This window comes from Galeopterus variegatus, unplaced genomic scaffold (assembly GCF_000696425.1).
Source record: "Galeopterus variegatus unplaced genomic scaffold, G_variegatus-3.0.2 Scaffold6939, whole genome shotgun sequence".
NCBI classification, from domain to species: Eukaryota; Metazoa; Chordata; class Mammalia; order Dermoptera; family Cynocephalidae; genus Galeopterus; species Galeopterus variegatus.
The window spans coordinates 14,639-38,627 of NW_007733050.1; the positions used below are offsets into that span (position 1 = coordinate 14,639).

General features: G+C 36.4%; 1 protein-coding gene across 1 annotated transcript in view; it reads left to right on the top strand.

Annotated features, from left to right (window-relative positions):
• The window catches only part of LOC103606904 (mitogen-activated protein kinase kinase kinase kinase 3-like), a 113,314-nt gene that overhangs the window by 11,851 nt on the left and 77,474 nt on the right, over positions 1 to 23,989 (top strand). Inside the window, exon 3 of the mRNA XM_008591462.1 lies at positions 2,415 to 2,472. Coding sequence (XP_008589684.1) covers positions 2,415 to 2,472 — 58 coding nt within the window. The remainder of the gene's footprint in view (positions 1 to 2,414; positions 2,473 to 23,989) is intronic.

The following is a 23,989-nucleotide window of genomic DNA, read 5'->3' on the forward strand; positions in this document are numbered from 1 at the left end:
CCCCCTTCTTTTTGTGAAATAACTTAATATGCCAAAATAAGTTACATATTAGGAAATATTTTAGGCAACATAGAAGGCAAAAATAGCAGTAGTCATTTTAGTTGTCTGGTTTTTTAGTGACTCTAAAGAACCATAATTTTAAAACTGTTATCCTTCAGAAACTTCTGGACTGATAAACATTTTTATATGTTGTATTTATAAGTCAAGCCTGTAGTAAATATTGACTTTGGCAAACTACTCATCAATAGTTACTGTCATGATTTTTCTGTTAAATATGTGCTGGTGTTAAAGATTAATAAATCTATTTTTAGGAGAGTAGATTGTGTACAGCAACCATTTTGGATACTTGGTGTAACTTGTGTTGTCAATAGAGAGTGTGCCCTCTTGTGGTCATTGGGAATAAAATTTCAGGTGAAAATAATCATCCTAGCTTTGTATGAGTTCACGTTTATCTGTTTTTCCGTAACAGAATCACCCATACTCAGAATTCTTTTTCAATAAACAAACAAAAAAAGCCCATAGCATAATTTTTAAATGGTGAGAGATTGGAGAAAATATCATCTTATTTGGAGTAGGTGCTATAAAAGATGTGGCTTATAGGACAGAGTATAAAGGAGAAGCCAAAAAGAGAAAAATATCAAAGTGAGAGGAGAGGCAAATAGTTGTGATAGTGTTTGAGACACTTTATGACTAAAGTTGATGTGATATACCTGAATATTTTCCAGCTTCACCTGCCCCCCTTTACAGAATGTTCCCAGAATATTCTGGTTCATTATTTATATATCTTTTTCAAATATTTATCCAGCGTTATTTGTTTGAGACAGCTATCTCATTTAATAGAAATTACGTTTAGCTTGAAGTGTCTTAAATCTGTTTCTACTGAGTCTGATAAGTGGGCATGATAAGTGTTTGTCAGTTGTGAGGACTGTGTTTGACGGATTGATTTTTAAATGACTTTTCCCTGCAAATTTCATTTTAATTTTTTCCCTTAATTCGTATGGGGAGATCTTTTAATACCTTTGTTCTTGTTTGAGTTAAACGATTAAATTTTATATTTTCAGTGATGGCTGTGCCTCATACGTACCTTCTTAGATCCTTGGCCGATATTTTTAATGCCCTAGTATTCTTAGAAGGATTTTACTGTTAGTGGTGTTAACACTTCTTGTCAGGTGATTCACTGATCTTCACCAGTCCATTAATACGGGAGTGTTGCAGCTAAGAATTATCCTAGTCACATGAATGGATCTCTCTGTGATCAGGGAATTGTATATGTTGTTCTTCATTGGTTGATATGAAAATTAATTTATTGTTTAAGTTAACAGTTTAAAATATCATTTTGAAAGTTCTGATTCAGTTACGAAGCATTTTAAATTGACAGTTACTGCTATTTTTATACAAATTGAAAAGACAGTTTCTGCTTACTTAGACATAATTACATGATTGTAAATACCAGGAATCTAATATTATGCATTGATTTTTAAAGTAATTTTTATTTTTAATATGTGGCTTGCAAAAATATATGTGGTTTGTATTGAACTACATTTATTTGACTGCACCATCAGGTGTGTTTAAAGGATGCAGGGGGGCTGTTTTCATAATTATATAATTGCATATCTTTCGTATTCTGAGGTTTTTAAATGAAAAAAATTTAAGGCTAGGTTATCAGTTCAAAAGTTTTGCTAGTCTTTGAATGAATGGCAATAAAGAGTAATGCTTAAAATGCTCAGGCTCTAGAGTCAGACTGCCTGGGTTTGAATCCCAGCACTGTCACTAGCTATATGACTTTGACAAGTTCTTTAATATCTCTGTGCTTCAGTTTCCTCATTTGCAATATGGGAATAATATATTTTCTACCTTATAAGATTGTTGAGAAGATTAAATGAATTAATGTAAAAACACTTAGAGTAGTGCCTGGCACATACATACTAAGGTCTGTGTATATTAGCTATTATTATTATTGCCAATATTAAATTTACACATTGATGTTGAAATTCATTGTGAAAGGGGCCGGCCCGGTGGCGCACTCGGTAGAGTGCGGCGCTTGGGAGCACGGCGGCGCTCCCGCCAAGGGTTCGGATCCCATATAGAGACCAGTCTGCTCACTGGTTGAGTGCGGTGCGGGCGCGACACCAAGGGTTGCGATCCCGTTGCCGGTCGCGGTACGGGTGCGACACCGAGGGTTGCGATCCCGTTGCTGGTCACGAAAAAAGACAAAAAAAGGAAAAAAAAAAAAAAAGAAGAAATTCATTGTGAAGAATTTACTATTTGTTTTGTAAATGTGAATCACTTTTGGGTTTCTTGTATTAAAAAAATTTTCATATAATTGAAAATAAACAGTAAGCTAAAATGCTATTTGATCAAGCTTTTTGTGAAAGCAGTTTTACAGTAATCTTTTTCTTCTTTCTTTTTTTTAGGCACGGAATGTTAACACTGGTGAATTAGCAGCAATTAAAGTAATAAAATTGGAACCAGGTAAGTTATTTGAAATTTCATGTTTCCTATTGCTAGGAAGCCATTGGATATCATAAGGCTTATTATAATGATGTTTGGTCAACATTCCCTTGTTTTTCCCAACATCTTCAAGGAAATAGAACCGGTTGGTTGATTTTTCCTGTATTGAGACTTGCATCCACCTTGCTCAATTCTTCTCTGAAAAATAACTCATAATTGGAGAGAGAAGAGAACTTCTGAAGAGAGTTTCTTCCTTCTGATCTCAACTGAGCTAACTTGTGACGAGTTGGTAGTGTTATATTTCCAGGTTAATATTGTCCTTTGGTGAGGGAGCATTCCACTGAGTGCCATGCAGTGGAAAGAACTGAACTGAGATTTGGGAGGGGTTTGTAGTCCAGTTCTTTGTCTCCCACTCCCTTGCTCTGTGATCTTTGGCAAGTAGATCCATCTCTCAGTTTTCTTAGTAGGCCTGCCTCTCACATTCTGTGTGTCATTAATATCATTCTGTATGTCATTAATAGTTACCTTCCAACTTGAGCCGCTTATTGTAAAGTCCCGTAGGACTAGTTCATATTTTTTTGTCTGCATCAGGTATATTCTATTCTTGGATTCTCCCTACCCCCCTCAAAACCCACATCTTTTTGAGCTAAGTACTCTCTCTTATTTATCCTTTCTTAGAAATCCCTTGCCACTCTTTCTTCCTCCTACGATAAGCAGGTAACTGGGCTAGTCTCTAGACTGAGTTCTGTAGCAGTTAGGTGCCTTTCTTATGACTTCTTACATCACAAACTGATGATATGAGTTTGTTGGTGAAATAGGTTTTAGCTTCAGTATGAACAGAAATCCATTCAGAGATTTTTCAAGGGTGGGCAAACTTTCTGTTAAAAAAAAAAGTCCACAGTGAATATTTTAGGCTTTGCAGACCACGTATGGTGTCTGGGTGTCTGTGTACAGTTCTTCTTCCCGCCCCCCACAATGTAAAAATCATTCTTAGCTGAAAAGCCATTCTTGGAAAACAAGGCCACCTATTGTTATAGTTTACCCACCCCTGATTTAGACCATCAGTAAACTTTATAGACGTGCCATTAAGATGAAATTTTAAGGATATGATGATTGACTGTGATCAAACCATACTGAAATATAATGAATAAAGAACAGTTTTTCAGTTATACATATTTGCAAATTTTGTATAGTCTAATTACATTCTAACATCACAAGGCTTTTCTTTTCTCTGAATCTCCTACTCTTCAGTTTATGAGAAATTTAAGGATATTTTAGATTGGTGAAATCTGAAGTACAAAAAAATTAAAGATTTGGTATTTAAAGTAGGGCGATCATTTTTAATCATTAAGAAGTGGCTAAGTTACTTGATGAAACAGTTCTGATCAGAAGTAGTTTGTACATATGTCATTCCCTCAAATCAGCTAAGTACCTTCCCTTTCAGGAAGCCTTCCTTGATCATGCCTGATCTGATTAAGATGACTTCTCTGAAGGAATAGTTCTGTTGTAGCACTTACCACAGCTGTATTGTCATTCCAGACTTGCCTTTTTTGTTTCCAGATTTAATCAAATTTGTGTGTCCTAGCACTGAGTTTAGGGCCTGGCACATAGAATTCATTCAGTATATCTTAAACTTTCCTTAAAAAATTAGGAACTTAAAAAATCTTATCGTTCCTCAAGCTTATTGTTTTCTGATGCATGAAATGTTCAAGTTGTTGTGCTGTCAATCTTGAACACTCCCATGTACATATTGATCAATGTATTAAAAGTAGAATATACACGTACATAAAATAAAATAAAAATCATTCATATTCTACTACCAAGAAGTCGCAGGGTTATTACCATACATATATATTAGCTATATACTTTAGTTAACTTTGGATTTCCTACTTATATTTTCATAGAAGCCACCTTAATTTTTCCACTTGATTTCTTTGTTTTAATTTGCTTATATTTGGGGAGAAATGTTTACGTGTTGGTGAGCTTGGCCCAGTGATTAAGAGCACAGACTCTAAAGGCAGGCTGTTTTAATTCTAGTGCTGGCTTGACCACATTACTTAAGATTTCTGGACTCTGTTTCCTCATCTCTAAAATGGGGATAATAATAGTAGCTTCTTCTTAAAGTTGTTGTAGGAGTTAAATGAGGTAATATATCTAAAGCACTTAAAATAGTGCAGGATACAGAGTGTGTACTGTGGTACTTATTACAGTAAGTGGCTGTTATTAGTACTACCACTACTGCAGTTATCAAGATGTGACCAACAGTGTTTCATCTATACCAGCTACCCTTCTTCTCCCACCAGTTATTTTGAATCAGATCCCAAACATTATATCATATCAGCTCTTAATATTTCAGTATGTGCAGCTAAACAATAAGAACTTATAATATACGTACAAACAGAAACACTCATACACTGCTGGTGGGAATGGAAAATGGTGCAGTCACTTTGGAAAACAGTTTGCCAGTTCCTTAAAATGTTAAACGTAAATTTGCCATAATGACCCAGCAATTCCATTCTTGTATATCTGCCCACACAACGACTTTCACACACACATGTTTATAGCATTATTTATAATATCCCTAAGTTGGAGACAGCCTAACTGCACATAAGCTGGTGAATGAATAGAAAAAATATGCTGTGTTCATATGATGTAATACTATTCAGCAGTAGAAAAACTGTTGATATATGCTGTGACATAGATGAACTTTAAAAACATGCTAAGTAAAAGAAGTTAGACACAAAAGACTACATATTGTGGGATTCCATTTATGTGAAATGTTCCAAAAAGGCAAATCTATAGAGTCAAAATGGGTGAGTGGGCTGGTGATTTAAGGGAAGAGGGGTAGATTAACAGTTAATGGACATAAGGGGTCTTGGGGGGTAATGGAAATATTCTAGAACTGATTTATAGTGATGGTTGCACAACCTGGTAAATTTACTAAAAACATTGAATTGTACACTTGAAATGGGTGAACTATATGATTTTAAAATATGCCTTAATAAAGTTATGAAAAATAATAACCACAATATCATTAACAATATTAATAATAATTTCTTATTAACAAATAAGGTGCACACATTACAAATAGTTGATATGTCTCAAATTTCTTTTTTATCTGTAGGTTCCTTCTTCATCTTTTTCCCTGTAATTTTTCGTTGGACAGACTTGGTCATTTGTCTTGTAGAATTTCCCCTCAGTCTGAATTTTGCTGTTTGCCTTTTCCATAGTATCATTTAATATGTTCTTCTGTGAATTGATAAGTAGCGCTAGAGGATTGAGTAGATTCAGGTTTGATTTGGAGTGTAGGGGAGGGGACTATTTCATGGGTGGTATCTAAGTTAGAATATTTATGGCCAGTCTTCATGTTTTTGAAAACAAACATTAAATCTGAAATAGTCAAATATAACATGTGATGGGTTTGAAGAATTTGCTTCTTGAGTTTGTACTTTTTCCTTTTTTTTTTTTTTTTTTACAACTGATAACCAGTTTGAACCTGAAGTTAAATGAAAATTTATTCAAACATTTTTTCAAAATTATTTAAATGTGAAATTAGTCCAAGGTGTTTTACTGTGACTTCTAATCTTGTTCATGAGGCTTTAATTTATATTTGCTTTTCTCAATTGTGCTTTGATTATCCATCCATCAGTCTATTCCTTTTCTGGACTTAATTGCAAAAACAATGTTTGATCATTGTAATAAAAGTAGAAAAATGCAATTAAACAAAAAGTGGAAAAGTCACTCATCATTCTACTACCTGTATAATCACTGTCAACTTTTTGGTGATTTTCTCCAGATTTTTTTTCCGTGTGTATATAAACACTCAAGCATACACATACACACGCTTAGATACACACTTAACTAAGCAGACCACAAAGGGCTGGTCAGAGTTCAGAGATGAGCAAGAATATACTATTTAGATCAACTTTTTTTTTTTTTTTTTGTCTTTTTCCGTGTCCGGCAACGGATCGCAACCCTCAGTGTCGCCACCGCACCGGACCGGGACCGGCAACGGGATCGCAACCCTCGGTGCTGCTCCCGCGCCTCGCTCAGCCAGTGAGCGGGAACGGGTCTGTATGTGGGATCCGAACCCTCGGCGGGAGCGCCGCCGCACTTCCCAAGCGGCGCACTATCGCAGTGCGCCACCGGGCCGGCCCCCTATTTAGATCAACTTAATTTGTTTGCTTACCACTGAAACAGTAAACACATCACAAAGGATGAACAGGATAGGGATGCAAGTGAGTGGGTACAGCTCCTCAATGCTTCCTCACATCCTCACAGAGGTGACCCACACTGGTGGTCAGTACCATGAATAAACTGTCAGTCACAAAACACCTGGCATGCCACCGTTTTGTTTTTACCATCAGGCTTGGGGGAGAGACTTCATCAGTACTCAGCAAGTAGTATAACTACTATTAGAAAAGACAATTATGGGCCGGCCCGGTAGCGCACTGCTATAGTGCGCCGCTTGGGAAGCGCGGCGGCACTCCCGCCGAGGGTTCGGATCCCACATGCAGACCAGTTCCCGCTCACTGGCTGAGCGGGGCGCGGGGGCAACGCCGAGGGTTGCGATCCCGTTGCTGGTCCTGGTCCGGTGCGGGGGCGACACTGAGGGTTGCGATCCGTTGCCGGACACGGAAAAAGACAAAAAAAGGGAAAAAAAAAAAAAGAAAAGACAATTATTTGCTGTGATGCCTTTCTATACTTTAGTGTTTCATTTCTTACTATGCTATCAGGCCTACCACAGATACAAACACATGTATATGTNAAAAAAGGGAAAAAAAAAAAAAGAAAAAAAAATTTTTTGTGGGGTTGCCTTAGTGTTTCATTTCTTACTATGCTATCAGGCCTACCACAGATACAAACACATGTATATGTGCACCTGTGTGTTTTAGAATGTAGTAGGCTTATTTTGAAAATCTGCTTATTTTCATTTGAAAAGCATATCATGAATATTTTTCCAAGTTAATATTTCTACACTAACATTTTTTAGTTGGCTGCATAGTATTTGGATGTATAAATCACAGTTATTTAACCAGTATCTCATGACTATAACGTTTTTCATAATTACAAACATTACCATGTACCTACAAGGATGTAGGATGTCTCTTGTCCTTGTACACATGATTATTTTGTCATGATAAATTCCTACCTGGTTAGAGGATCTATATACATTTTTAAGAGTTTTGGTATATACTAGGAAGTTCATGCCTGAAATTTCCAGGTTTTTTCTCATACCTTTGCTTAAAAAAATATCATTATAATAAAATCTTTACTCTTGAACAAAAATTGATCCCTTATTTTGAATTAGCATTTCTTTCTCTTCTAGTGATTGGATATCTCTCTCACCACCATCACCCCCCCGGCCCATCCCCATATACTTCTAGGCCTTTTATTTTTATTTTGTGAAGAATCTGTTCGTATCAGTCATTTAACTAGTATTTATTCATTGTCTTCTATATGCCAGGCATGGGTCTAGGTGCAGGGCAAATAGTGGTTAATAAGGCAGATACGTCTTACTCTCAAGAAGTTTATATTTTATTTGAGACAATAAACATGTAAACAAATAAGATAATCATGAGCTAAAATAGAGTAATGTGGTTGAAAGTGGTTGGGGGCTGCTTTAACTAGTATTATGGTCATGGGAATTCTCTCAGAATAGATGACATTTGAGTTGAGATTTGAAAAATAAGAGCACAGTCATGTGACAGTCTTCAGGAAGAATATTCCAGGTAGTAGTCAAAGGCAAGTGCAGTGGCTCTGAAACAAGAATGAGCATAGCAAGTTTGAGGACAGAGAGAAGGCATGTATGGCTGCATCACTGCAGTGGGAACGTCGATGAAATGGGGTTGGAAAACTAGGCACAGAAGGCAAGGAATAGATTATAGATGGCCTTGAGGACTGTGGTAAGGAAATCAGATCTTATTTGAAACACAGTGGAAAGTTTTTTGGAGGGTTTTTGGCTTGAGCGACTGGGTGGTACTATAGGTACTATTTACTGAAATGGGGAATACTTGAAGGACAGTGAAATCAGTAGTCCTGTTTTACTGTGTATGTTTGACATTTCTATTGGATATTGAATAGGAGATGTTGTATTAGGGAGTTTGACATATGCATCTGGGACTCCTAGAAGAAGTTAGGTCACCGATGCAAATGTTAGGGTCAATGCAAATGTTACAGTCGTCAGCATATAAATAGTATGTGAAGCTGTGGAAGGGGATGGAATCACCTGGAAAGGAAGTGTAGATAGAGAAGTGGAGGGCCAAGGTTAGAACCCTGGGTAATTACAATATTAGAGGTCAGCTAGAGGAGGAGAACCCAGCAAAGAAAACTTGAGAACAAGTAACCAGTTACTTTTAGGGAGTAGTGTAGATAGAGAAGTGGAGGGCCAAGGTTAGAACCCTGGGTAATTACAATATTAGAGGTCGGCTAGAGGAGGAGAACCCAGCAAAGAAAACTTGAGAACAAGTAACCAGTTACTTTTAGGGAGGAGACATACCTGCTGAGTATTTTGTCATGGAGATTCATAGAAGAAAATCTTTCAGGAAGGTGGGAGATGTAAAATATGTCAGATTATGCTGAGAGTAAAATGAGGACTGAGAATTTAACATTGGCTTTGGTGACTTTGGTAAGATTAGGTCAGTGGACTGGTGGAGCTAGTTAAGGAGAGAATGGGAGGAAGGTAAGTAGAGATAGCAAGAAAGATTTTGCTCCCAAGGCCTTTTGCTGAAGAGGGGTATAGAGAAATGGAACATTAGCTGGAGAGAGACCTTTGGTTTATGGAAAATTTTCTAGGGTATATGTGTGTTTGTGGGAATGAACCAATGGAGAAGGAGAAATTGATGTTGCTGAAGATAATGTAGATAACTCTGGGAATAAAGACTTTGAGAAGATGCAAAGAGATAGGTCCAAGGTATAAGTAAGTCTAAGAGCAGAGATAATTGATTTATTGTAACAAGAGGTAAGACAGAGTGTGCATGCATATGCAGGTAGGTTTGTGGAATTGGTAGTGGAGAGATGGGTTCTTATTTGATTGTTTTCATTTTCCTTTTGAACTCTATTGTGGTCATTAGCCCGGAGTGAGAACTGGAGGGTGTGTTAGAGATTTAGCAAGGGAGATAAAACATGTGAAATAGTCAACTTGGAGAATGGGAAAGTGATTTTATACACACACATACTCGCGCGTGCACACACAAACACGCGCGCATGCACGCACGTGTATGTGTGCGTGTATAAAAATGTAGTAGGATTGTCTAGCATTGAGAAGTGTCCAGTTGAAATTCAGAGCCATAATTTTCTTTAAGGCTAGTCAAGTGCATTAGTCAGAAGGGGGAAAAGAGTAGAATAAGGAGTTTCATCTGTAATGACTGAACAATCAATTGAAATAACTCATTACCTTCAGACCAGCCTCAAAGCCATACGTTTGGAGTGATTCTAGTATGTAGCTATTGCTCAGGTGGCAGGTATGGGGAAATTGGATAGTTGGCAATTTCATTGTTGTAGTTTTGCTTGGCAAGTATGATGGAAAGAGTGGGGTCTTGGGAGTTAAGTGTATGTATTAGTCCCTTTGTGCTACTATAACAGAATACCTGAGTCTGGATAGTTTATAAAGAGCAGAAATTGGCTTTGTCATAGTTCTGGAGGTTGGGAAATTTAAGATTAAAGTGCCAGCATCTGGTGAGAGCCTTCTTGCTGCATCCTCTGGAGGGGAAGATGGTGGAAGGGCAGAGACAAAAGGGGACCAAACTGTATTAAGCCCACATATGAGGGCAGAGCCCTTCATGACCTAAGTAACTCTTAAAGGTCCCACCTCTTAATACTGTTACAATGGCAGTTAAATTTCAACTTGAGTTTTGGAACGGAAAAACATTCAAACTGTAGCAGGCTGTTTGTAAAAGAGTGGTTATAGTGCTGGTCCATAGAATCTGGGCTGAGTAAGAAGGAAAGTAGGGACAGGGAAGTTGCATGGATAGTAAAAAATGATGGTCAGTGAGATCAATCCTGTGAGATTGGAAAATTATTGAAATGGGATAGAGTCAGTTAGCCAGAAAGATTGGAGTTGATCTGAATGAGATACTCGAAATTGAGATTTTAAAGGTGATGCAGTTATGAAGGATGACAAGATTTAAGGTATGCCCATGTGAACAAGGTATGGCTGAAACAGAGATTTTTGTAGCTGAGCAGGTCAGGTATCCAAGAGGCCTGGGTGTTTTGATGGATCATTTGTGAAGATATTGAGGTCACCAAAAATGATGAGTGAAGTAGTAATGGAGGAAAAGAGAATGAGCCAGCTGCTGTGGTATCAGTGTATGAGGGGGAAATGACTAAGAATTCCAGAAATTTAGCAACAAGGAGGGGTAAGAGGTGATAACACTGCAATGGCAAGCACATAAAGAAGGGCTGGGTTTTCGGAAAAGAAAGGAGGAGAGGTATTTGAAAGCACCCGTGAGGATGGAGAAGGCTATCTACCCCATCTCATTGGTGTTGGTGCCACTGACATTTCAGCCCATTGGATAATCAGTTCCTCAAATGCCTTACATGATGATGAAGACTTCAGATTTATAGTTTTAATGACAATGTGCATAAAATATACATTGTCTGATTACACTGTTTTTTGGTTACCTAATAAGACTTTAATTTTTTTTTACCTCCTCTGCCTTTCACTTTTTGGTTTGGGGCAGTGTTTTGTTTTTCTGCTACATTGCAGAAGGTTGAAGTCCAATGATGCTGGAGCTAAAAGTATCTGTGTGGGGGTTGGGGGGACTGTGGTCAGGAATGGGCATGGGTAATAAATGATGGAAGCTGGAAGGATACTTAAAGCGTGATTGTATACCATGACACCATCTGTTCCATGTCACAGAAAGTTATTATGGAGAAGAATAATATTTTGCCTATGTTTTAAAAGGTTAGCTGACAGTTTTGTGGCACATACAGTGAATTTAAGTTAAGAAGGGGCTAGGATTTGGAGATGCCTCTTTTAAAAAGGAGGAAAATACCTCTTTTGGGATTATGTCTTTGTAAAGGTCCAAGGGTATTAGCTGACAGTTTTGTGGCACATATAGTGAATTTAAGTTAAGAAGGGGCTAGGATTTCCTCTTTTAAAAAGGAGGAAAATACCTCTTTTGGGATTATGTCTTTGTAAAGGTCCAAGGGTGGCTACAAATATAGATTAATTTTGAGGTTGAGGAAATAAGAGTAAAAGAGATCTTAACCATGGGGCCTTTATTTTCTGAGGTGGAGGTAGCCTTAGCTGAGAGTGAAGGCAGAGTGGCTAGGTAGGATATTTGAAAAATAATGGAAATGGCTTCCTGTTACTGTTTTAAGAGCCATTGTCAGGGATGGAAGAAGAAACTGACTACTTACCAGTGATAGTCGTACAGTGTTATATACCTAATTGATGTTAGAAATCAACCATTTCTGATTATGCCCACTAGCCGTAGCTATGTTACTATTCAAGAGTAGTCATTAGGACATCACCTTAAAACAGTATATTATCAATTTTTACCCATTAAAAAACCTTTTCTCTAGAAATTAGAGTTATAAGAAAATTAGTTGTTAGGGAATTAGACAAGGCACTACTCAAAGGTAGGTAAACTTGTCTCTTTTTTTTTTTTTGTCTTTTTGTCTTTTTTCCGTGTCCGGCAACGGATCGCAACCCTCAGTGTTGCCCCCGTACCGGACCGGGGACCGGCAACGGGATTGCAAGCCTCGGTGTTGCTCCCGCACCTCGCTCAGCCAGTGAGCGGGAGCCGGTCTGTATGTGGGATCTGAACCCTCGGACGGGAGCACCGCCGCGCTTCCCAAGCGGCGCACTATCCAGCGGCCACCGGCTGGCCCCCTTGTCTCTATTTTAAGAACTGCTCATTAGTGAATTTCCTGTCCCATTAATTGTTAGGTTTTGCTTCATATATTTTGGGGCTTTGTTGTTGAGTAAAAGTACTGTTTTTTACTCTTTTTTTAATAACAATATACATAATTTACAGTGTGAGCTAAATTTTTATTGTGAAGACCTCTGGAACTAAAATGTCATTTAAAATGTATCAAGAAAATGTAAGCTTTGTTAGAAGAAAATGTTAAGCTTTGGTCTTAAAAGGTAACTGTACTTTCTTCTATACTGGCGTGTCAAGGGGAGACAGACAACAAAATAGTTGGAAATTTTAATACCCCACTTTCAGTAATTGATAGAAGTAGGCAGAATATCAATAAGGAAATAGAAATAACTGTTAACTAACTACACTTAACAGACATCCATGGAATACTCCATCCAACAGTAGCAGAATACATATTCTTCTCAAGAACTATGTTTTGTAGTTTTCAGTGTACAAGTCTTGTATTTCTTTTGTTTGATGTATACCTAAGTATTTTATTCTTTGTGATGCTATTATAATTAGAATTATTTACTAAACTATTTTTGGGATGTTCATTGTTCATGTATAGAAATAGATATTTGTATATTGATCTTGCGTCATGTAGCTTTGCTGAAAACTTGTTTATCAGTTCTAATAGTTTTTTAGTGTATGCCTTAGGATTTTCAACATAGATTCTATCATATACAAATAGAGATAGTTTTACATCTTTCTTTCAAATCTAGATACCTTTTATTTCAAAAGAAATAAAAGACTGAAAGCTACAAAACATTACTGAAAGAAGTGAAACGGTCTAAATAAGTAGAAAGATGTCCCATGTTCATAGATTAGAAGACAATATTGTTAAGATGGTAATACTTCCAGAATTGAACTACAGAGTCAATACAGTTTCTGTCAAAATCCCAGCTTGCTCTTTTGCAAAAATTGACAAGCTAATCTGAAATTCATGTGGAAATGCAAGGTACCCAGAACCAAACCGTCTTGAAAAAGAAGAACAAAGTTGGAAGGCTTACACTGCCCCATGTCAAAAGTTACTGGGAAGTTACGGTAATCAAGATGGTATGAAATTGTCACAGGATAAACATATAGACCAACGGAATAGAATTGAGAGTCCAGAACTTAACCCTTACCTTTACGGTCAATTGATTTGTGAGAATGTTGCCAAGACAAGCCAGTGGGGGAAAGAATAGTATTTTGAATAAGTGGTGCTGGGACAACTGGATGTACACATGCAAAAGAATGACATTAGACTCCTACCTTACACCATACACAGAAATTAATTCAAAATGGCTCATACTTCTGCATGTAAGAACTGAAACTATAAAACTCTTCTAAGAAAACATAGGAATGAATCTTTGCAACCTTGGATTAGGCATTGTTTTCTTAGATATGGCACCAAAAGTGTAAGTGACAAAAGGAAAAGTAGATAAATGGAATTACATCAAAATTAAGAAATTTTGTCCTGGAAAATGATACCATCAACAAAAGTGAAAAGGCACCATACAGAATGGGAAAAAATATTTGTAAATCATATATCTGATAAGGAACTCTATCCAGAATATATAAAGAACTCTTTCAACTCATTTTTAAAAAAGAGAGACAAATAATCCAATTTAAAGATGGGAAAAGGATTTGAATAGACATTTTTCTGAAGAATACAAATGGCCAATGAGCACATGGAAAGATGCTCAGCATCTTATTACTTAATAGGGAAATGTATATCAAAACCACAGTGAGATACTGCTTCAGTAGGATGGCTGTAATAAAGACAGAAAATAACAAGTGTTAATAAGATCCTGGAGTAATTGGAACCCTTATACATTGCTGGTGTAAATGTAAAATGGTGCAGCCATTTTGGAAAATAGTTTGGCAGTTCTCCAAAACTGTTAAACAGTGAGTTAACATAAGACTTAGCATTTTCACTCCTAGGTACAGTCATGTGCCTCATAAGATTTTGGTCAATGACAGATTGCATATAGGACAGTGGTCCCATAAGATTATAATGGCTATACCAGATAGCCTAGGTGTGGAGTGGGTTATACCATCTGTGTTTAATTAAGTACACTCTAAGATGTTTGCACAACAATGAATGGCCTACTGATGCATTTCTCAGAACATATCCCCACTGTTAAGTGGCACATGACTGATGAAGTACTTCAAAAAGTTCATGGATAAGTAGAATTAAAAGATAATATGAATCTTTCCGTGAACTTTTTGAAGTTTCCTCGTATATACACAAGAGAAATGAAAGCATATGTTTACACAAAAACTTATACATGAGTGTTCATAGCAGCATTATTTGTTATAGCCAAAAAAGTGGAAACAACCCACATATCCATAAACTGATGAATGGATAAATAAAATGTAATATATCCATACAATGGAATATTATTGAACAATGAAAGAATGAGTACCTATACAATATGGATGAACCTTAAAAACATTATGCCAAATGAGAGAAGCTAGTCACAAAAGAACACAAATGGTATGATTTAATTTATGTTGTTTAAAATAGGCAAATCTGTAGATACAGAAAATAGATGAGTGGTTGCCTAGGGCTCAGGGGAGGAGTGGTAGGAATTGTGAGTGACTGCTAATGAAGGTAAAAACGTTTTTAAAAGATCGGGGTGATGGCTGTACAATCCTGTGAATATATCAAAACCCACTGAACTGTATACTTAAAATTGAATGACTTATGTCTCATTAAAGCTGTTAAAAACAATACTTATCGAAATATTAATACTTAAAACAGAAATTTTAAAACAACTAAAAATAGAGTTGTGCTCTCACTTATTATAGGTGTGACTGCTAGAACAACTAGTTCTTTTATTTAGCAGAAAGAAGGGAAGAAGAATTTTTCCTATGGTAACTAGGAAAAGGTTGAGGAAAATGAAAGAGTAGAAAAGGGATTAAAGATGATGTTTGGAGCTGGGGAGAAAGAAGTTTCCTTAAGGAGTTGTGAGTGATAAACTATAGGTGATAAGAGGAGCATTGTGTGACTTGAGAGCAAAGGAAGTGTGGGGAAGAAATTAATGAAGAGGGAGAGCTGGGGAGAAAGAAGTTTCCTTAAGGAGTTGTGAGTGATAAACTATAGGTGGTAAGAGGAGCATTGTGTGACTTGAGAGCAAAGGAAGTGTGGGGAAGAAATTAATGAAGAGGGCTATCCTTTGGGAAACCTCCTGTGCCTAAGGTAGCCTGAATCCTATAACCAACAACTTGGATGGAAGTGGGAGGAAGGGACACCAAGTAGAGAGGCCCAGGATGGATGTTGGAAGAGATGGGATTGGCATTGGGCAACTATCCATGGTACACGATGTTTATTTTTTAATTTGTATGGTCATAAGTTGTGGCGTTTGTGAAGTTGTGAAATTTTGGTTATACTTTGTTTTTCTACATGAAGTTATACTCACCTTATTTTTCTAACTCCATGAGCTGTAAATCAGTGACCACTTCTCTGATTTTGCTCGGATTTTCCCGTGAAAGTGCTGTGTCCCAGGAAATCTTTCAGTTCTGGGCAAACAAAAGATTGGTCACCTTAGTTGTAAGATACACTGTTGATTTAATAACAGCTTTTTTGCTGTGTGTGTGTGGATGGGGTGAGGGAGGGAGAAATACACATTAATTGTATCAATAGTAAAATGCAGTGTGGAAAAATATAAATTATTTAACCAAAAATTAGGAAAATGCCACAAATACTTCTTGAGTGTTATGTTTTTAACTCCCTTCCTAACTAGGCACTAGAGTTAGCAGCAGCAAGCCATTCATGATCCTTGTCCTAAAGGAACTCGCTGTCTAATAATAATTCTTTGAGAAGCTTGGCATCTTTTCCTCATAACAAGTGCATATTTTGAGCATTAAAAAAATAGAAAGACCTGTTGATAAGAATGTGGTGGTGCTGAGGTCTTCACGAGACTGTCATTTCTGTGAGGACAAACTTCATATCCAGTTTCTTTACCAGTGCCTGATACCTTGTCTGGTACCTACCTAGTAGGCACTCAGTAAATATTTATTGGATAAATCAAATTAATGAGGAAGATATGGAGACTAAGATAGAAGATATAGCTTAGAGATGGGTTAGTTTGAACATGACATTTATTGCTAATAAATAGCTAATGCTTATTCATACTTAATTTGTGCCAAGTGCTGTTTTAAGTGCTTTACATATGTTGACTCATTTAATCCTCATGTTGTTATCTCTATTTCTTTTTTTCTTTTTTTTTTTTTTTTTTTTTTTTTTTTTTTTTTTTTTTTTTTTTTTTTTTTTTTTTTTTTTTTTTTTTTTTTTTTTTTTTTTTTTTTTTTTTTTTTACAGGTAAAGAAACTGAAGCACTTAAAGGTTGAGTACTTTGCCTTAATAGTGTAGAGCTGGGATTTGAACCTTGGCAATCAAGCTTCAGAGCCTGCTCTGTTTCACCATTCTCAGGGATTGGTTTTGGTGTGGAGACTATCTGTATTATCGGGTTTAACTAGACGTTTCTAAGTTTTATATATATATTTCCTGGAACTAGTAAATTAAAAACCTTTTGTTGGTAGAACATTACTTAACAAGCTAAGTGGTTTTCACAAGGGTACTTCAAAAAGTTCCTGGAAAAATAAAATTAAAAGATAATTTTTAGTACCCTCATATACACATTATATGACTAAATGAAATTTATCGGGGTAAGATATAAATTTTTCTTCAAAACCAGTGTATCTGCCCAAATTGGACATCTATGGAGAAATTAATGCATATTAAACCAAAATATAAACCAGCAAATAAACTTCTTTCTGAACAGTAGAATGTAATCAGTATAATTAGCAAGCTGTTTTTTACACTCTGGCGTAGAATGAAACAGGAATCTTAGGTCACAGGAATCTCAAGTGACTAACCGAGAAAGTAAAAATCTGCCTGGCCATTTATCAGGCTGTAATAACAGATACAGGTAAAGCCTCAAACTTAACAGGAAACTATTTCTCCCAAAAGTACAGGGATTGAACCCTGGACCTTGGTGTTAACAGCACCACGCTCTAACCACTGAGCTGACCAGCTAGTTATTTCTCCCAAGAATGGTGCAGCTGTAAAGTGTTGTCTTTGAGTGACTACAACTTGCTTACTCACTGAGAAACTTTGTTCTTGAAAATCATAGACTATCAGAAATTTAGCTGTGTGTAACTATTTCAACAAGAATAAAACATCCCACTTTTCTCTGGAGAATCTGAGTCACTTTGACATAGAGAGAGCAGTCTTGATTTACACAACCCAGATACAGAGCTTTGGATAAGGGGTTTTTGGACACAGCATTCACATCCATCTCAACTTTGTAGTTTGTTTATAAGGAAAGAGTACCTTGGGTTCACTTTGCTGTCGAGTCCTGAAGTAGGTCACTTTACACACAGCTTTGCTTTGCTGGAAGCCTATCAAAATACAACTTCATTTAAATTTTGTCCAAACTTCAATCTTTCCAAAAACCTTATAACAACTCTATCTTTTCTTTTGTTTGATAAGATGGTACAATATTTCTCTGGTGTACAGTTTTCCTCACTGCAATGGGTCAGTAAACCTGATTTTGTCAGATTACAGGTTTGTTCCTGTGGTCTTAAGGCTGATTTGGGTAGAACACTGCCAGTTCTGGAGACTCATTTTGAAAGAAAATTAAAAATGGATTAAGATAAGCTTATGACAGAGCTTACTAGTAGAATAGAACTCACATATATGTAGTTTTGAGCTTTACTTTCAAGTTCTGGTAAGGTGTTATAACTGTCTATATTAGGGGTCTCTTAAGTTTCTTTTTGTGATTTAAAGTTGGAATTTTAAGGTTATAATTACTCATTTTTAGTATTGTTTGCAGCTCTTGTTATTAAAATAGCATATAAATGCAGACAGGTAACAGTGATTAATTAGATAGTAATTCATAGGAGAAACTCTTCTAAATGGGGAAACTAAGTCCTTTTCCAACACAATATAAAATACTGAGATTGATAAGCAGAGAAATTCATAGTGAGAAAATAGGGCATTGTTTTGTTTCCCTGAGAGCAACATATGTTAAGTTGTAGAGTAAAATTTAAAAAGTGTGAAAAGGTACCACTATTTTTTTTGTGGATCTCCAAAGTTAGATTTGATGAATCTTCTTTCCTGTCAGCTTTTGACATTAGTTTTTTCTGTCCTGAGATGGTAAGAGAGGCTTTCTTTCTCCCTCTGTATCTTTCATCAATTTCTAGGACACTAGAAATTATTTACCTGGTGTCTTTTCCTATTTCCCTTGAGTGCTTTAGTAGATCCCTTACCACCAGTTGTTTATTCAGTGCTGCCCTGTGTTTATTGCCATTACGAACAGAGTAGTTGTTACATCATTTATAATTAGTCTTCAAACATTAACTATGGGTTGCTTAGCCACTTATTAATGTATTAGAGCCACATTATGGACTTGAAGCTGACTATACCAGACAGATTAGGTATTTACACATTGAAAGGTAATAAATACCCCCAGAATAAAAAGGCAGATGACAAAGGACTTTATATCTGTAGTTTTCTTCCTCATCCCCAACCCCATGTGTATGATCAGTGATTTAGCTTCAAGAATGTTTATTTAGCTTTTAATTTAGTTAGAATGGAAGATACAAAGACATGGTTCCTGCCTTCAAAGAGCTTGTTACCCAATGTGAAAACTAACTAGAGTTTTTATGTAACTTAAGTACATAAACAGCAGCTTAACTACAGGGATTCACCCATTGAGCAGAGTGTGTGTGTGTGCATGTGTGTGTGTGTATTGTGGTGCTGAAAATAAGAAATGGTGGTGGCTGTGACTAGGAAGACTTAATTGATGGTCACCGAATAGCTGTCTTTAACTATTTACTCTATGAAATAGACTGTGAAGGGAATATCTTGGCAAGATGCCATGTGAAGGGACACCAGGACAGAGTAGCTGATATGTTCTAATTGATTTAGTGGGTTCCATAGAGTTGGTGAGGTTCATTTCACTTGGGGGTGATTAAAGAAGTAGGATTTCAACTGAGCCTTTAAGGCTGGCTAGGATTTTGCTAGTAGAATAGGAGAATGGAGGGTATTTCATATGAGAACAGTGTGAAAGCAAAGGTGGTGTGAAGTACTGGGTCTGTTTGGGAAATAACTTTTTTCATTTGACTAGAGTGGTATGCTCTGTTTGGGCATAATGGGAAATAAGAGGTGGAAAACAGATTGATGATAGTTTATGGAGAACCCAAGGGTTTAGATTTTACCCTATTGACAGTGGAATTTTTTTACAGGTTAGTAACATGGTCAGAGTGGAACTATAGGAAGATTCAGTGTGCACAGGTCAAATTGGAGAAGACCCTGGTGTTAATAAGAGCTATCACTATTACGATATCCACACTTGAGTTGCATGCAACAGAAGGGAAGTGATTGCTGCAGGAGATTTTAGGATGGAGGAATAGGACTTAAAACAGGACTGATAGGTTACTAAAGATAAGACAGAGGTACAATATTTGTCAAAATTGAATTTATAGGAAGGTTAGTTTTGCCATATTGTTTTGATTTTAGGAACTTTTTTTAATGAATATTCATGAGATACAAAGCTGATTGTCACCCCTCGTGGCATGATGTGAGGGCCAGATTCATACTGGCAGCATACCCATTACCACAAATTGCTTTTGTACCCTGTGTCCTCCACCCAATTATCCCCACCTCCCTCCTCCTCTTTTTCTCCCCCCCACTCCACAGTGTAGCCTAAGGAAGCTACAATGTAGTATGCACTACTGTGGTCTTTCTTTCTTTCCTTCTTTCTCTCTTAGTTCCCACATATGAGTGAAATCATGCGGTATTTATCCCTCTGTGCTTTACTTATTTCACTCAACATAAGTTTCTCCAGGCTTATCCATGTTGTTGCAAATGGGAGTATTTCATTCTTTTTTATGGCAGAGTAGTGTTCCATGATGTATATAGACCACAGTTTCTTTATCCAGTCATCCATCGATGGACATTTAGTTTGGTTCCATGTCTTGGCTATTGTAAACAGAGCTGCGATGAACGTGGGAGTGCAGGTATCCCTTCGACATGATGATTTCCACTCCTCCGGTTATACACCCAGAAGTGGGATTGCTGGATCGTATGGAAGATCTATCTGTAGTTATTTGAGAAACCTCCATACTGTTTTCCATAGTGGTTGTACTAATTTACAGTCCCACCAACAGTGTAGGGGTAGGAACTGATATTTTTGTAAGTTTTATACAGCTATGGTTTATGCCTACATAGCCTCAAGAACAGATCAGGAGCCACTAAAACATTTTATCTTTGAATCAAGTCTGGTGAGACAGAACCAGAAATTCAGAGAGCTTGAATCATCTCAAAATCAGAACTATTTTAAACAGTATGCTGTGGTTCTTGTTGGTGAGCATAATAAAGACAGAAAAGTATTTGCCCATTGTGTTTACTTCCCTTAAAATCTATACCATGCTGTATTTTTTGTTTTTCTGTCCTTACCCCAGAAACATTTTTTGAGCCTACTACAATACCTACTTTACATATAGAAACTCTAAGTTTTTGCCATAATTTTTAATACAGTGGGAGGGATATACTCTGGAGAGTTTATACTGGAAATTCACTCCTGAGTTATCGGTGCCTGCCTTATTTTGGGTCTTCCATCAGAACCACATGGGTAAACCTGGCTCTCAAAGGAAGATCTGGATCCAGGTAAGAAAAGGAGACCTAGCAGGTTCAGTCAGGAATCTCAGGCTAAGCCTTTATGCCCTGAATACCTGGACACAATCTGTTTGCACTGGAGAATAATTTTCTCAAATATTCCTTTAAAATAAGAAGGGAATGGAGTTGGTTCTTTGAGGTGAAAAAATCTTACCCTTTTATGTATAAACACAGATATATGTGTGTATATACACAGGACATAAACAGATATACAGAACATCTGTGGCAATAAAATTTCATGGAGAGGGACCAGTAGGAAAACAAGGTTGAGAAATACTTCATAAGAGTAGTTCGTTTTGGGGAGTTGGGGTCTGGTTTCAAAAACTAAGCCTAATTGTCTTACATGAACTATTTTGGTAAAACAATCAAGCTATTTTAGTCTTTTGCTGCTCAGTTTCAGCAAGGGAATTTCTTCTTGACCTTGTTAAACCCAGGTTCACAGTTCATTCAGTAATAATTTATGCAAATGGTAGTGATACTTATCTTAAGCATTGTTAATTATGAACATTAATTAAAAGATGTCCAAATAAATAAATAGGCTATGAGTTATTTTCACAGATGAAGTAGTTGGGTTTTTTATAGTATTACTGAAATGTATTTATTATACATATTTGTGGGGTACAGAGTTATATTTCAATAGACGCATACAATGTGATAATCAAATCAGGGTTATTAGCATATTCATCACTATAAGACTTAATCATTTCTTGTGAGGACATTCCATCTCCTTCTTCTAGCCATTTGATAACATGCAGTAGTTTATTGTTAATTACAGATGCGTAGCTCAACCATACACTAAAAGAACTTATTTTTCCTATCTGGCTGTTTATTGTCCATTAACCAATCTCTTGCTATCTTCCTTTCTTCTTCCCTTTTCCCACCTCTAGTAACCACAGTTCTGCTCTCTCCTTCTGAAAGCTCAACTTATTGTTTTGTTTGTTAATAGCTCCCATTTATGAGTAAGAACATGTGGTATTTCTCTTTCTGTGCCTGGCTTATTTCATGTAACAGTTTTCTCTAAGTTCAGCCATGTTGCTGTGAATGGTAGAATTTCATTTCATTCTTTATTATGGCTGGGTAGTATTCCATTGTGTAAATATACCACATTTTTCTTATCCACTTGTCCAATGATGGGCATTTAGGCTGGTTCCAATTCTTGACTATTGTAAATAGAGCTGTGATAAACATGGGAGTACAGGTATCCTTTCGACATGATGATTTCTATTGCTTTGGATATATACCCAGCAGTGGGATAGCTATCTGTATTTGGGTGAGAAATCTCCACATCATTTTCCATAATGGCTGCACCAATTTAACAGTCCCACCAACAGTGTGGAAGGGTTCCTCTTTCTCCACATCCTCTCCAGCATTTGTTATTCTCAGTCTTTTTGATATTAGCCAGCCTAACTGGAGTGAAATGATATCTCATGTGGTTTTGATTTGCATTTCCCAGATGCTGAGTGATATTGAGCATTTTTCATGTGTCTGTTGGCCATTCTTCTATCTTCCTTCGAAAAATGCCTATTCAGCTCCTTTGCCTATTTTTAAATTAGTTTACTTGTTTTTTTTGCTGTTAAGTTGCTTGAGTTCTTTATATATGCTGGATATTAATCCTTTGTTGGATGGATGTTTTGCAAATATTTCCTCCCACTCTGTTGGTTGTCTTTTCACTCTGTTAATTGTTTCTTTTGCTGTGCAGAAGCTTTTTAGTTTGACACAATCCCATTTATTATTTTCCTTTAGTTGCCTGTGCTTTGGGGGGTTTTCATAAAGTCTGTGCCCCGTTCTACTTCCTGAAGTGTTTCCCCTGTGTTTTCTTTTAGGATTTTTTATAGTTTCAGAATGTATATTTAATTCTTTAAATATTCTTTGCTATTGAGTCATAGGAGTTCCATATATATATCAGATATATGGTTTACAGATATATTCTCCTATTCCATAGGTTGCCTTTTCATTTTGTTGTTTCCTAGCTATGCTGAAGCTTTTTAGTTTGATGCAGTCTCAATTGTCTGTTTTTGTTTTGGTGTCCAAGAAATATCCAAGAAATTATTGCCAAGACCTGTGTTATGAACATTTCCCCATTTTCTTCTAGAAGATTTTTAGTTTCAGATCTTGCATTTAAGCTTTTAATCCATTTTGAGTTGATTCTTGTATATGTGAGATAAGGGCCTAGTTTCATTGTTTTGCATATGGATATTCAGTTTTCCCAGCACCATTTGTTGAAGAGACTATTCTTTCCCTGTTGTGAAGTCTTGGCACCCTTGTAAAAGAGCATTCTGTATATGTGTGGGTTTAATTCTGGGCTCTCTCTTCTGTTCCATTGATCTGTATGTCTGTCTTTTTGCCAGTACCATACTGTTTTGATTACCATAACTTTGTAATGTGTTCGAAACAGGAAGAGTGAGGCCTTGAACTTTGTTCTTCTTTCTCAAGCTTGTTCTGAATTTTAGGACTTTTTTTCTATTTCTGCAAAAATAAGAGCTACCTATTTTAAAGTAATATCTCTTACGAAACTTCCCTCATATTTATTTTTCCAGATGAATTTAACTGTAATTTTTTTATGTTCAAAAAAAGATTCAATTGGTATTTTGATTGGAAATGCATTTATTCAGGGATTAGTTCATAAGGCAGTTACCATCTTTACCTAGTAAGTTCTCCTATTCAAAAGTGAAGTGTTTTTCAATTTTTTCTGGTCTTTTATCTCTCAAAATACTTTGTGTAGGGCCCACACATTTTAAAGCTTATTCTTAGGTAAATAATTTAATCTGATGTATTCTAATATGTTAATTTAAGGATTTTAAAAAATTGTTTCTTCTCTTTTTCAGGTGTGTGTTTGTTTTCAAAGAGTACAAATACATATATAATGACATTTGTCAAGATAGTTCTGGAAAACTATGTCAGTTTATTAGAGAATGAAGATGTTAAACAAAGGAGAGAAATAAAGAAGATTAAAGGAAAATAAGAAAACAAAGGATAATTGAGGGTGACTTGTAGCTCA